Genomic DNA, 15,682 nt, shown 5'->3' with positions numbered 1-15,682 from the left:
TGAGGGTGGGAAAAAGAACAAAAAAAGGAGCAAGGATGTACATGTTAAAGAGTAACTTGCCTGCACGGCCGCACCTGAAGATAAATCGAGTTAAAATCCCATTTGATTTTTTTATTTTCTTCAAAGAAAGTTATCTGGATATATAATTATATATATTTATGGACAGATGATCCATAAAACGTTGATTTATCCTTGGTATCTGGAATTTGGAAAATCTAATGAGATTCAAAGGAAAAAAAAAAAAAGGTAAATAAAATTGATAAGGTAATTACCAATTTCTTCGTCTGCAATTCTCTTCTTTTTATCGATCAAAATATCCAATCGGAAGGGTATAAAAGGATGGCAAGTTTGTCATTTGACAGCAATAGAAGAAGATATTCCAAGTTGGACAACAGCATATTGGGACAACATGTGGCGACCGTTTTTTCTCTGATTTTCTTTCACTTCCAAGAAAGAAACAATCAATAATTTCTTTCTTCTAAAATGAACCAACACTGGCAATCAACTGAAACTTGCATATACCCAAATCAAGTCAAGAAAAGAAATAAAAAAAGCTTCTCTATTCTTGCAATAGTTTATGGCTCAATTCACAGCACAAGGGCGCTTGAAATTGCTATTTAACAGTGACGGGGTTCACTTTAAGCTTCTTGGCAATGGTTTTGTTGGTGGGTTGAGATCATTTCAACTCCAGAAGGGAAAACTGCGGTATATGGGTTCACGTTCAAGGCTTTATGCTTCTTCTTTCCGCAAGAAGTCCGGGCATTTCATTGCGGAGGCAAGTATCAGTGCAACGGAAGATAGTGATAGTGATGAGAGTGAAGATTATGACAGTGAGTTTGAGACAGATGATTTGGCTTGCTTCAGAGGTCTGGTCTTGGATATCTCTTATAGGTGATTTCTCTCGATAACCATCCTTCCTTTTTTTCTCCATACATATGTAATTTTGCTTCAATGCATATGTGTCTGCGCTTGTATAATCTATCAACTGTTTATTTGACTAATCTCTTTATTTAGATAATGGGTTTTTGCTATTCTTCATAGATGTGGTTAGTTTAGCTTCTGCAACTCTGACTAGTCTATCTTTGTTTATTGACTGAGAGTCTTAACATATGGTATTCTGCCGAGAAGTTGACTATTTCCACGTGATGGATCAGAGTTTCCTTATTTAGATTATGGCTTAGTTTAAATCATTTTTTGGAAATTCATGTGTTGAGTATGGTATGTATTGTTGATTTACTTTAGGTATTGAGGGGAATGCTTTTCTTCAACTTGTTTCTTAAAGAGCTGAAGCTGAGTGAAGTGCTAAAGGTTTATGGCAATTTTTCAAATTGCAGGGTGTGCCATGTTATAGCAGAGAAATGATGGCCACACTGTTAGATCATATTTTGGTAGCTATTTTGTATAACCCATGATTAGTTCACATGGTGTCATTAGTAGGACTTCTTTGGCTATGATCTGCCAAGAACTAATAACTTACAAAGTGCGTATCGTCAAGCCGGTAGGAAAAGATCAAAGTTGTGTTCTGGAAAGTGCATCTTAACGTCTTATCTATATATGCATGAAATTTGTTCTATCTAATATTACAATTTTGAGCATATGTTTCAACATTTACATTTTTTTTTTCTCCTATTTATTCAAGCATGTGACTTGACAGGTGATCTGAGTAGATTATACAGTGAAATAAGATTTTTTAATTAAATGTTTAGTTTGATGATATAACTGTACAAGTTATTCAAATGAACATTTAAAGATTTGATTGAAGTGCTTCATTTGCACTTTAGTTGGCAAATGAATTCTAGAGTTGGCAAGATGATTCAAGGCTGGGTATTAATGCAATTCTGCTTCTAAGTGGAAGTGCAGTTCATATTACTATACTGCAAAGTTGATATCAACAGATTAGGTCATAAGAATGCTTGTGTTTTCCCTATGTACGGGCTCAAGTTCTTACAACATTTTGTTATGGATGATATTGACATAATATTTCTTCCATTGCCCTGTGCATCTGAATTGTGTAGTCTATATAGGCATAGTTAATATATAAAACCCCTAGTCTTACATGGTTGAGAAGTTGGGTTAATATATATACCTACAGTCCCACATCAAAAAGTTACAGGGAGGGTCACAACCTGCTCTTTGCGAGCTACATCAGCATTGAACAACTACTAATCAGAAATATCTGCTAATGCTGATAGTTTATTATTTTCCATTTACCTGATTTCACTTAACTGCAATTCACCTACTTTTTCACTTCTGTTTTCATCATTAGTAGATAAAAAAATGATACATAGGAGGTTATCATCTTTTTTTGGTTTCATATTGTTGACAATCCACAAGCACTTTTTCTTTAGTGCTATGGTGCTTGATTCAAATCTTGTTTTCCGTTTTCATTTCTACCAATTTAGAAAGACTCTAATAGATGTTTGTATATGGATCTGATGTTGTTGTCCTGCACCAGGCCTGTCAATGTTGTCTGCTGGAAGAGAGCTATATGTTTGGAATTCATGGAGAAGGTTGGACTGATGTGGCTTGCTAATCCATTTTAGATGTTTGAACAGTAGTAACGTGTAGTTTCTAGGCTTATGCAGTTATTTACTTTCTCATGGCAATTTTGTTTCACCATGAGAAATCTAGACAACACAGCAAAGTACATATTTAGTGTATTGAAGAATGGTACTATAGCTTATGGAAAAAACTAACTAATAAATAATTTACAGCTTTGCTGATCATAATTGGTTATTGGAACATAGCCATTTTGCTTGGACCTGTTTTTCCGCATCTACATGCATGTTTGCTTTTATTTTTTTAGTTAAAAAATCAAAACACCCACCCATCTACACCACCAATACCCTGTGCAATCCTTTCTTCACACTGCTTTAGCTGAGTTCTTGTCATTCTCTATGTTCAGGCTGATGTACTAGAATATTATGATCAGACTGTAAATTCCCCAAGTGGGTCCTTCTACATACCAGCTGTATTAAGGGTATGCAATTGAGTAGCACTTATGATGTATTATTTTTCTTTATGATGATCATATACAGCTTTTTTTATTAATTTTTTATCTTATTAAAGCTTAAACTACATTTCAAGCTGAAAACTTCTTACCTTTACTCATATCCCAGGGAACTTGAGTTTAATGTACCCTTGTTTGCATTCAGGTTCGTCATCTGCTGCAGGTTGTTAAGAGAAGAAGAATCAGAAGTAACCTTAGTCGTAAGAACATATTATTTCGGGATAACTACACTTGTCAGTAAGTAGTATGCTGACTTCCAGTTCATGTTTAGTCCATTGGTTTGAAACGTCAACACTTATGTGCTTTATCAGATGACATTTACAATTTTTATCTGCTTACTTTGATGACAATTTGATCTCCTTAAGTTATGTAATGTTTGAATTACAAGAAGCAAAGTCATCTTAGGTTTTTGAATTGCGCATGAGAAAGATATATAATTGACTTGCATTTGCATATTATATAGGAGAGCCAATTTCAAGTTATTGGGCATTGACAATTGTATTTTGCGATTACTAACTCATAGCTTTGAATTCTGAAATTCAATTCTCGAAAGAAATCCCAATGACATGAAACAGTGATAGCTTTTTGTCTTCTCAAGATTATTAAGCATCTATTCAAGGTTATTTCTTTCAAGATAACATGTGTTGATCCTAATGGTTTACCTCTTGTTTTTTCTTGATGCTTTTCGTAGACATTTTGTTGAAGATAAAGTTCTCTTTAAAAACTGAACATCCTTAGATAGAGATACTGGTCAACTTGCTTGGCTGTTATGGACATTGTGGGACCCCTTGGCAAAGTTGGTTGAATTTTCGGCATTAACTTCCTATTATTATTAGATATTAATTCTTGTTTAGTGTTTGGCATAAATAAATTCCACAAAATTTTGTAGAATTCATTTGTAAATATAAAATTTTAGTATTTTGTTTAAATGAAAATTCATTTGCAATTCTTAATAATAAATTTCATGGCATTTATTATAACTAAACCAAATTCCATCAAAATTGATAAAATTTGCAAATGAATTCCAAACCTAAAATTATATATATTTCAATGACAAAATTATTCTTTTATTATATATCATTTTATTTTATTTCGTTTCAAATATAAAATTCATTTCATTTGAAATGAATTCCACAATTAATGTAAATGAATTCTGTCATGGAATTCATTTGCAAATGAAATGAATTTTACTATAAAATTGAACCAAATAAGGTCTAAGAGTTATTTTCTTTTTAGAATTGTAATTCCTCTTCTACAGGGATTGCTATTATTATTAGGGTTTCTAATTCTAGTAGAATTCTAATAAATCTTATGTAAACCGCTTTTATGAAAGGGGTTACTTGAATTAATAAAATTAATCATAATTATTTTTAATTAAATTGAGACTTAGACTCTCTCTTCTCCAACGAGTCTAAGTTAGAGCTCCTTTTTAATGAGCTCACATTTTCAACAGCAATAAGTCAAGGAAAGAATCAAGGAAAAGCAAAAGCTTTAGCTTTTGAATTAAATTTCACTATTAATAGACCCATGACTAAATCCTGGGCAAGAGACTATGACATCAGCTCATCTGTCTTCATATCTTGACATACTTCCAACATTTTTTTGCCTCTTGGGCATTTGCTTGTGTTTAGCAGCTCTTCTTCTCTCTCTCATGCATAGCAAGAGATAAACACAACTTTTGGGCTCATATATTGTATCATTATTGACCCCAATAGTTTATACAAACAGAGAGGTTCCTATCCATGCAACCTCCTTCTGGATCATCTAGCCACAGACTATAATAAATTGGAAACATGGAGTGGGAACAAAAACAGCAGTTTCATGATCCATTCCACATGGTGGAGACCTCTTTCCGATTTTCATTTGGTTCCCACCATATAATGTGTCATTTCACCCGTTTTGTGTCATATCACCCGTTTCCCAGTAATGCTTTATTTGTAAGTATGATGGGTTTGCATATTTATTGTTTTATGTGCTAATATCATGTTTTCTTTGTTAAGGTATTGCTCTTCACGTGAGAACTTGACCATTGACCATGTTCTACCAACTGTACGAGGAGGAGAGTGGACATGGGAAAATCTGGTAAGATTAATTATTATTATTATTATTATTATTATTATTTAAACTTATTGGGACTTTGTTGAGTTGAGTGATTTGTATTTGTTATGATCATTCTACTAATCCTCATTTCTTTCAGTAGACATGATCCTGCATCTTAGATACTGTTAGTGTTGATGCATTTGAACGATCCATCCACTTTCATATTGGTGGCATAGAGGCAAGAGAAGACGGCCTTGGAATGTATGGGGAAGGAATCATTTGGGGAGGAGGGTTGCGGTAGGTGACAACCAGCGTAAAAATTTCGTCACACCCTATGATATGGATTCAAATGATATAAACGTTGGGGCGTCCTCTACTAACGACGCGCTACATCGGAGCCCGGGTATAGTGATAAATATGCAAGGGTGTAGGGCGTTCACCGAAAGCGACGCGCCATGCCGGCGCCCGGGTGTGGTGTTAAGTGAGCAAGGGTTCTCACATCATGGACGGGTGTGGGTAAAGAAGTTAGTCCATAGGACAGATAGTAGAACAAATAGTGGAACAGAACACAAGATAGATATAGAAAACAATAGAAGATATCATAGAAGGAGACCAATTAGGAAGGAGCAGGATAGGAGGAGGATCAGGGTTGGTACTTGGAATGTTGGATCACTTACAGGAAAATTGATGGAGCTTGTGGATACCTTGGAAAGGAGAAGGGTGAATATTGCTTGCATTCAGGAGACTAAATGGGTAGGAGAGAAAAGTAAGGAAGTGGGTAATTCAGTGGTACAAACCGTGGTTTACCTGGAAAGGAGAGAAATAAGAACGGAGTGGGTATAATCATAGACAGAACATTGAAAGACGCAGTAGTAGCTGTGAAAAGAGTAGGAGATAGAATTATACTAGTAAAGCTAGTACTAGAAGGAGAAACAATAAATATAGTTAGTGCTTATGCTCCACAAATAGGACTAGACAGTGAGAGTAAACAAAGGTTTTGGGAAGATATGGATGATTTAATGCAAAGCATACCGAATGAAGAGAATGTTTTCATTGGTGGAGATTTAAATGGACATGTAGGAAGTGATAGGCAAGGTTATGAGAATGTTCATGGAGGTTTTGGTTTTGGCAGTCGAAATGAGGAGGGAAAAAGCATCCTGGATTTTGCTATGGCATACGACCTAATACTAGCAAATACCTACTTTATAAAAAGAGAGTCACATTTAGTGACTTTCAAAAGTGGGCAACATAGAAGCCAAATCGACTTCTCTTAACCAGGAAGACAAATAGAGCTCTATGCAAGGATTGCAAGGTCATTCCAGGAGAGGCTTTAACAAGTCAACATAGGTTGGTGGTCTTGGATGTCAAGTTTAGGAATAATTCAAGTAAGGTTAGAAGAAATAGTGTAGCTCGAACAAAGTGGTGGGAGTTTAAAGGAGTAAAGCAAGTGAAGTTCAAAAATGAGCTTCTCGAGTCCGAAGTATGGAAGCTAGATATGGAGGCCAATGATATGTGGATACAGATGGCATCAAAGATTAGAGAAGTAGCTAGAAAAGTACTTGGAGAGTCTAAAGGACATGGACCACCCTCAAAAGAGAGATGGTGGTGGAATGAGGAAGTACAAAAGGTCGTGAAGAGAAAAAGGGAATGGTATAAGAAATTGCCTAAATGTGATAATAATGAGGCATATGAACAATACAAGATAACAAAGAAAGAAGCAAAAAGGCGATTAGTCAAGCAAGAGCACAGCCTTTGAAAAGTTATATAAGACACTTGGAACTAAAGAAGGGGAGAAAGATATTTATAGATTAGCAAGGAGTAGAGAAAGGAAATGTCAAGATCTCAATCAAGTTAGGTGCATTAAGGATAAAGAAGGAAAAGTGTTGGTAAAAGATGAGGACATTAAAGAAAGATGGAGAAATTATTTTAATGATCTCTTTAATAATAGTCAAAATGGTAATAGCGTGAATATAGATTATAGAACAATAGAAAAGAATGTAAATTATACTAGAAGGATTCGATCTTTAGAAGTAAAGGAAGCACTTAAGAGAATGAAAGTGGGTAAAGCCTGTGGACCCGATGAAATACCAATTGAAGTGTGGAAGTATTTGGGAGATATGGGAGTGGCATGGTTAACTAAATTATTTAATAAGATTCTAAATTCAAAGAAAATGCCTGATGAATGGAGGAAGAGTATTTTAGTACCTATTTTTAAAAATAAGGGAGACATACAGAGTTGCTCAAACTATAGGGGAATTAAACTCATGAGCCATACTATGAAGTTGTGGGAGAGAGTTGTGGAGCATCGACTACGTCATGATACTTCTATCTCTCTCAATCAATTTGGTTTCATGCCCGGTCGTTCAACTATGGAAGCGATCTTTCTCATTAGAAGCTTGATGGAGAAATATAGAGATGTGAAGAAAGATCTACACATGGTTTTTATTGATTTGGAGAAGGCTTATGATAGTGTTCCAAGAGAGGTTTTATGGAATGTGTTAGAACAAAAGAGGGTATCTATTAGGTACATACAAGTATTGAAAGATATGTATGAAGGAGCAACTACTGTTGTGCACACAGTGGGAGGGGACACAAGTGATTTTCCGATCTCAATTGGATTACACCAAGGATCAGCCATAAGCCCTTACCTTTTTACATTAGTTTTAGATGAACTGACGAAACATATACAAGAGAGTATTCCTTGGTGCATGATGTTTGCGGATGATATTGTTCTGATAGATGAGACACGAGAAGGAGTCAATAGGAAGCTAGAACTTTGGAGAAGTACTCTAGAGTCAAAGGGTTTTAAGTTAAGTAGAACGAAGACAGAATACATGCATTGCAAGTTCAGTGAAGGCCAAACTGGTGATAGGGAAGGAGTTAGTTTGAATGGAGTGGTACTGTCCCAAAGTAATCACTTTAAATATCTAGGCTCAGTCCTTCAAGTAGATGGGGGATGTGAGGAGGATGTTAGTCATAGGATTAAAGCCGAATGGTTGAAGTGGAGACGTGCCACGGGAGTTTTATGTGATCGTAAGATTCCCAATAAATTAAAAGGAAAATTTTACTGTACAGCCATACGACCGGCTATGTTATATGGTAGTGAGTGTTGGGCACTGAAAGAGTCGTATGCATCTAAGATAAGAGTTGCAGAGATGAGAATGTTAAAGTGGATGAGTGGCCATACTAGACTAGATAAAGTCCGTAATGAGAGTATTAGAGAAAAGGTAGGAGTGGTGCCAATTGAAAATAAGTTGAGAGAAGGGAGATTGAGGTGGTTTGGTCATGTGAAGCGTAGACATACGGAGGCTCCAGTTAGACAAGTAGAGCACATTAGGTTAGAGGATAGAAAGAAAAAAAGGGGTAGACCTAAATTAACTTGGAGGAGAGTAGTACAACATGACTTAGAAGCATTAAACATTTCTGAGGATTTAACCCAAAATCGTTCAGAGTGGAAAAAGTGAATCCATATAGCCGACCCCAAATTTTTGGGATAAAGGCTTAGTTGAGTTGAGTTGAGTATAGAAGCTGTAACAGATCATTTCGTAACTACAACACCTCTGCACTGAAAGAAGAATTAGAAGTTGTCTTGACATGGTTGAGCTTGAGTACAGAAATTACTGTCTAACCCAATTAACTACAGGTTCAAGACGAGTGATATTAAAAATGTATGATGGAACCCTGAAATTCCACTTCACACCATTTCAATCGCATCAATTCTGAAATATTTATGTCAAGAAAGTATTACAGGTTATCAATGAGGAAATGACCCTAAAGGCCAAACCTCTCTGGAATTATGTTTAAATAATTTAGTGTAGACAATGTATGATGAGCCCTCACTACTACTTTGCTATGCAATAAAATTAATTTTTAGGAAGGCAGTTCAAGAAATAGGACATGGGAAGCTAGGTCACTCCGAACCTGATCTTGAGCACATCCATTTCTAAATCTTCAGTTTCTTTGGTTTGGTGCTTCTCATAACAGGTTACTGCTTGTGCCAAATGCAACTCAAAGAAAGGTCAAAAAACTGTAGAAGAAGCAAAAATGAAGCTGACTAAGGTTCCCAAGGTATGATTTAGTTCTGATCTTGCCCTTCTAAAAAAAAGTGATGGCTGTAACTCAAAAATCATTTCTTTAAAAAAAGAGATAATGCTTGTTCAGTTACAAGCAGCAATAAATGCTATTCTCTTTTTCAATGTATGAATGAAGAACCGGATGACTTATGAAGATGTTTATCAGTGTTAAAAGTAGTCAACACATAAAGTTTCACCGACTGAAACATGGCAAACTTAGAGCTCTTATACTTTTTCTTGCAGGCCCCCAAAGATTTCGACATACTAGCCATACCACTGACAAGTGCAGCAATAAGGATGCTGAGGATGAGAAAAGGGACGCCAGATGAGTGGCTTCAATATTTGGCAAAGCCATCCTCAGAGCCATGACATCCATCCTTTGTAAAAGCTGTACATTCTTGTGCTTCATGCATACAATTTATATCTCCTGGTACCCAGTTCTTCTAAAAACCCATTAAAATGTATGCATTCAAGATGCAATTGCACTGTGACTTGTAGATTTTCTTTCTTTTGCTTATGAATTAGATTAGCTAATGGATTTCATTCATGACTGAAGTAAACTTTACTCAATTTCTGTTTGTACATGGGTCCTCCTTTTATTATATTCCGGCTCCTCCATTTGTTTGTGTTTTGCATATTGAATCCCAAATTGATGAAGTTGAGCATATGGAAATGGAATCTTTTTTCTACGCTGTATGTTTCAAGTAATGAGGCTAAGATATGGAGTGGGAAGGTGCTGTCATGCTTGTGGACTTTTTAGCATATGGACAGAATCATATCCTGGGCACATTTTTTTTCCCTTTTTTTCTCTGGCTTATTATTTTTAGTATTATTCATATTCTTGTCACTTCTCATCTTTACATAATTGCTTGCCGTGTCCTACCCTAACACTGCGACTAGGCAGTTGGTGATGAGCCTGTCCCAGTGCATAATTCTTAGAGGAGCCCAGGCCAGTGCAGGAAGGAGAAGAAAGCTCAAAACTATTTACTCGAGACTTCACAGCCCTGCTGACTACTCTAGTACCATTGAGCTAACTATTTACTCCTTTTATTTCTTCTTAGGGTCTTAAATTTATAGTTCAAAAGACACTTTCATTTAGTAGCTTAATTTAGAAGGCCTACATCCAAAAAAATCAGATATGCAAAAGGTTCACAGAATCCATGAGTAGGCTGATGCCCCCATTTTTAACATGCTGCAAGATTAGAAAGATCACACCCCTCTTTGCTATTTTGCTTATTCTGAGTTCTGTTCATCATTGTCTCAACTGTGCATATTCTTGTTGACATCTTGTTTACAAGATTGCCCTTGGATCAAACCTGATTAGTGACTTTTCTTTTGGCCTATTAGTTAATTATTGAGATATTCCTACCCCTGGACTTGATTTTCTTTTGTTTATTTAATTTTGACTTAATTAGGATATTCTATAATTCTAGAGATGACTGTAAAAAATATTTTTGCATTTACCAGTGTTTATGGCACTTGAAGATATGTTAATGAAAAATATTTTCTTAGTAAAAAAAAAATTAAGAAAGTATTTGGTTTGACTTATTAATTGATAAAACTTATACGTAGAAATTTATAAATAGATTAACATTTGATTTGACTTATAAATAAAAAAAAATTTAAAAATAGGTTAGAAATTATAAGTAAGCTTTTGACTTTTCTACTTGTTATAAAATTACTCTTTGATCAAGTAAAAAATTATATTATTCTAATAATTTTTTAAAATATTAATATTATTCTCATTTTAATAATTATAACACTTAATTACATATTTTTTTAATAATTTTAATAAATTAAATTAATTTTAAATACCTTTTAACTAAATACTTACACTATTTAAAAGTTATTTTTAAGTTATTTTATAAATAATTAACTACTTATTTTTAATTTAACTTATAAGTTAAAAAATTAAAATTAAGTTGTTATATTAAATATTCTCTAAGTCAATGACTTTCTTTTTTTTAAAAGAAAAAAAATATTTTTTTAATTTTAAAAATCTTATTAAAATATACAAATATTTATAAATATATAATATAAACACATATTATTAATTTAATAACAAAATTAAATAATAAAAAATATTTTTACAGAACACTTTAAAATAATTTTAATAATTTTGCTTATTTTAAAAATATAATTTATATATAAAAAATATTTTTCAAGTTTGATAAACGAATTTGAAAAAGAAAATGATATGAGTAGCATGATGGATGAACAGATTACATGTGGGTTATGATGGGGACAAATTCCAAATTCCAAGCCATGGAAAAATATGAACCATGCATGTGGAAGCCATATTCATCTATGGTCATGATAGATGATGTTGTGTGTAGTTATCACAGTTGTTTTAAGATGGCCTCCTCGAGGAATGAGGATCAACCAATTTCAAAAACTTGGCTCTCTTTTGTTGCTAAGTTTTAAATTTTTGAACTGCAAATAAATGCTCATCTAACAGATGTCCCACCCATCAATTTCAGTAATTATATGCTCTCTGATGTCGGTATGCTGTATGCATCTTACCTTCATATTTAATAGGATCTATTTTATCTTTCTCTATGTATTGAATTTCATATTACTAAAATAAAATTTTATTTCAAAAAATAAAAGTTAAAAAAATGATAAAAAAGGAGGGAGTGGTAAAGAGAGAGAGAGAGAGAGAGGGGGACGTGAGCTTTTGTTTTCGTGATTGAGTATTAATATTAACTTTGATTGTTTCTTTAGCTTTGTCTGCCGACAGAAACACCGGACATAAGGGGTCCAGTGAGACAGCTTAGCAGCACTGCATATTTTCTTTCGGTTTCTTTTCTTTTCCCCTACTTTCTCTTGCTTTTTCTCTCATAATTTCCTTCGCTGGCTTGTGGGTTTTCTTTGCTTTCCTTCAGGTCATGGATTTTCACCGGAATGTGACAGTTTCCGGTGAGTATCACCAGCAGGAGCAAGTCCTTCCATCCCCTTCTTCCTGCTCTAAGCTTGGTGCTGCTATAACACTCACTAGCTCTCTTGATGACCTTTTCTCTGCTCAGAATACGGTTGGTGTTTTTCCCTTCATTTCAAGTTATGTTTGCACTGTTTTTTTTTCCCCTTTTTTGTACTTATTCTCTCCAAGGTTTAGCAGAGTTTGAAGTTGGTTCTGCAAGAAATTTCCTTTTATTTTGTTTGATAGTGCTATTGTGTTCTACCACAAGAAGGAAGGACTCTTTCTTCTTGTTCTTTTCTTGCTTGCTTATGCTTCCTCTCTCTACCCCCCTTTTTTTTCCCTCTTCTGCTAGAATTTGGCTACGTGTATCAGCATCTTTTCTAGTTTAGATGCCCAAAAAATTTTAAAAGGAGCAATCTTTACTCGGTTTTGTCTATTTCTAGACGTGGTATTTGGTTTCAATTTTTCATACCCATTTACTATATGACCAATATGTATCTTATCTCCTAATGGGTTTTGCTAATCTTTCTCTTGGGTGGGTTGTAAGCGCAGGAAGTAGATGTTAGCTTAGAATGGCTGTCAGTATTTGTAGAGGACTGCCTATCCAGCACAGGAAATTACCTACCAGCGCCCACAAGTAGCGTTCAAAACATAAATACAACACCAAACCCTCCAAAACCCTTGCAACAGAAGCCCCAACAAAACCCCCAATCTTCCTTGGAGAAATTTGTAATCCCAGGCAAGGCAAGAAGCAAGAGAAAAAGAGTCACCAGTTTCAAGACCAGAAACCCATTATCCAGCTGGTCCTATGGCCACCAAACCCTTCATTTTCCCAGTTCAGACCCTCCTTTGCTCCAACAAGCATATTGGTTAGCTGACAGTGAACTCATTATGCCTAAAAAAGAAAGCACCACCACCACCTGCAATAACAGGACAAGAGATAATGAAGTTCAAGAAGAAGAAACGAGAGAGGAAGTGGATATTGATGAGGAGCAAGAACAGGTTGCTGTGAATTACAATGGCAAGGGGAGTTTAGCCACTTTGGAAACTAACAGTGGGCAGCAGCCTAGGAGGTGCACCCATTGCCTAGCACAGAGGACCCCACAATGGAGGGCTGGACCATTGGGTCCAAAGACACTGTGCAATGCATGTGGAGTGAGGTACAAGTCGGGCAGATTGTTGCCAGAGTATAGACCAGCCAAGAGTCCTACCTTTGTGAGCTACCTGCACTCCAATTCTCACAAGAAAGTTATGGAAATGAGAATGGCTGGCTCTGCTGACTTCAATTCCTAGTGAGCGGTGAAATTTCGTTGTCCAATGTACATCAAAAACAAATCTTTAGTTCTGCTTTCTAATAGAAATTAAAATATGGGAGAAATTCTAATCCTTATTTCTTGAGACTTAATCCATTAGCTTTATATATAATATAAATTTTCTACCCTCTTCTGTCAAACTATCAATTGCAAAATAGTTTTGCCTTATGGATAATTGAAATGTATATTCCTTGCTTGGAATCCAGGCAAAGAAAACAGATATGTACAGTATCATTTAATATATATTTTCCCTCTTAAAGAATTTAAGCAAAGTTTAAAATATGAAATTATCTAGTCTTCTTTACCATTGGCAAAGACCAGTCTCAGAAATTTATTCAATTTGGTAGGTACAACCATTAGTTCATTACATCTCTATGCTGTAAACTTTTTGTCATTGAATTTTCAAAGCGCAAGAAGACCTGTCTTGTTTGTTTTTGAGCCTAACAAAAATTACCCATTTCTTCAAGTGATTCATATTTAGGGTTATTATAATAATTATATATTTTTTTTTCATTTCATAAAAATAATATAATTTGGGCACTAGCTCACTTGAATGTTTCAAAAACCAGTTGATTCTCAAGAAAATGAGAAACATTTTGAAGAGATTCTTGTCCTTTGTTTCTTCTTTAAGAGCTCCTTTTCCGTCTCTCTTCATACGCAACCCACTAGCTTCTTCAAATTTTTCCCTCCCAAACCTCGTCTGATGAAATCGAATTTGGGCACTAAATCACACAATACTCCCTTGAATTTTTCAATGCTTGCTTTCAAATTTTCCTACGTTCGTAAAGAAAAATTGAGTTGACATGAAGTCGGTAGTTTTAGTTGGAGGTTGTTGCATGTTACGCCACTAGAGGGACCCTCCTTGTAATCTCATTTTACGTAACACTAGTGATTAGAAGATTAGAAAAATTAATTTAAAATTATTTTTTCGAAATATTTTTTAAGATATTATTCAAAAATATTTTAAGCTTTTACAATTAAAATATATTAAATTAGTATTAAAAAAGTTTCAAAATTTTTGGAAAATGTTTTTTAGATAATATTTTTTAAAAGTAATTCAAACACTAATGATAAATAAGTTTTAAATTTATGACAACTAATTTATAATCAATTAATTAATAGGTATTCCATTCCAAGTTTTGCATGCATGCAAAAATAAAAAGTATTTTAATTAATTATTAAATGCAAATGATGATTTAATGAAAATATTGTGAATAATATTTTTTTTTTAAAAAAAGGATAATGATATAAAGTGTGAACCAAAATGTCATAAAATCTCAATAATTTAAGTCTCTTTCCTATTAAGAAAAACATTTTTTTTATAAAATATATTAATTAAAGTATTAAAAAATAATTTAAAATTAAATAAAGCTTTACTCATAAGTTAAATTTAAGATATCACAATTTTAAAGACTTAAAATCTCACAATTTTAAAGATTATTATAATATTATTAAATTAAAATTTATTGATAATTGATTGTATTTTTATTGAGAAAGGAAAATTGATAAGGATTATTAATTTTATTTCATGGGGATAAATCACATCAATAAGATAAGAGAAAGGAATAAGTGGGTTAGTTGTGGTGGCAGGTGTTTGATGGATACATAGTTGAGGGAGGGAAGATGAATATCAAATTATTTTGAACTTTATTGAATTGGAGTTGAGGACCCATTCAATTTTGAGTTAAAAAATAAATAAATAAGTCACATGATTTGCCTATTTGGAATTGACATGTTTGGTGGTTGCTTATCATCCTATTTTGCACCCATGAGTTCTTGCCAAATGACTTTCTTCCCTTCTTTCACCGTGAGCTAAGAAACTTACCTTTTTATCTTTATTTTTTCAAATTTACATTTTTTTTTTCTTTTTCAAAATTTACATCACTTTATGGTAATATATTGAAAAATGAAATATTAGAAATGAGAATGGAGTTTTTTCTTTTATCCATTTTAAAATAATTATTTATTTCACTTCTACATTGGAAATCAAAGTTGCAAACAAGAAAATTTTATTTATTTTAAAATTTTCATTTTATTATATTTTTCACAAGACGTAAAATATGACCTTAAATTTTTTGAATTATATAAATTTTTTTGAAGATGAAATTATTAAATGCAATTTTTTTTTTCTCAGGGATAAATATTCCCATTTTATGGAGAATGAAAGGGCATGATATGTCATTGCAGAAAACATAAATGTTATATAAAATATAAATTAAATAAATTAAAAATTAAAAAAAATTATATTTAATATAAATTTGAGCTTAATAATCATAGATTAAATATTTGTATGAAGATTTGAATAAAATTCTCTGAAATTTTATTC

At 33.6% G+C, this 15,682-nt stretch overlaps 2 protein-coding genes across 2 annotated transcripts; both read left to right on the top strand.

Annotated features, from left to right (window-relative positions):
* The first annotated feature begins 256 nt into the window (after positions 1-256).
* On the top strand, positions 257-9,758 carry LOC110652464 (uncharacterized). The gene is made up of 7 exons (XM_021808074.2): positions 257-891; positions 2,456-2,510; positions 2,906-2,980; positions 3,156-3,247; positions 5,011-5,092; positions 9,035-9,118; positions 9,367-9,758. The coding sequence occupies exons 1-7, from the start codon at positions 578-580 to the stop codon at positions 9,490-9,492; spliced, it is 828 nt and encodes a 275-aa protein (XP_021663766.2). The 5' UTR covers positions 257-577; the 3' UTR covers positions 9,493-9,758.
* A 2,007-nt stretch (positions 9,759-11,765) lies between these two features.
* LOC110652459 (GATA transcription factor 5) lies at positions 11,766-13,496 on the top strand. The gene is made up of 2 exons (XM_021808061.2): positions 11,766-12,155; positions 12,596-13,496. The coding sequence occupies exons 1-2, from the start codon at positions 12,012-12,014 to the stop codon at positions 13,334-13,336; spliced, it is 885 nt and encodes a 294-aa protein (XP_021663753.2). The 5' UTR covers positions 11,766-12,011; the 3' UTR covers positions 13,337-13,496.
* The last annotated feature ends 2,186 nt before the right edge of the window (positions 13,497-15,682 follow it).

Source organism: Hevea brasiliensis, chromosome 5, assembly GCF_030052815.1.
Source record: "Hevea brasiliensis isolate MT/VB/25A 57/8 chromosome 5, ASM3005281v1, whole genome shotgun sequence".
NCBI lineage: Eukaryota > Viridiplantae > Streptophyta > Magnoliopsida > Malpighiales > Euphorbiaceae > Hevea > Hevea brasiliensis.
The sequence above is the reverse complement of the archived record's forward strand: the minus strand, read 5'-3'. Positions and strand labels throughout refer to the sequence as shown.

Excerpts from the sequence above, each read along its gene's own strand:
- LOC110652459 (XM_021808061.2), top strand. The coding sequence starts at position 12,012 with ATGGATTTTCACCGGAATGTGACAGTTTCCGGTGAGTATCACCAGCAG. Across the intron at positions 12,156-12,595 it reads TTTTCTCTGCTCAGAATACG|GAAGTAGATGTTAGCTTAGA; the intron begins GTTGGTGTTTTT and ends TTGTAAGCGCAG.
- LOC110652464 (XM_021808074.2), top strand. The coding sequence starts at position 578 with ATGGCTCAATTCACAGCACAAGGGCGCTTGAAATTGCTATTTAACAGT. Across the intron at positions 3,248-5,010 it reads CGGGATAACTACACTTGTCA|GTATTGCTCTTCACGTGAGA; the intron begins GTAAGTAGTATG and ends TTCTTTGTTAAG. Across the intron at positions 5,093-9,034 it reads AGTGGACATGGGAAAATCTG|GTTACTGCTTGTGCCAAATG; the intron begins GTAAGATTAATT and ends TTCTCATAACAG.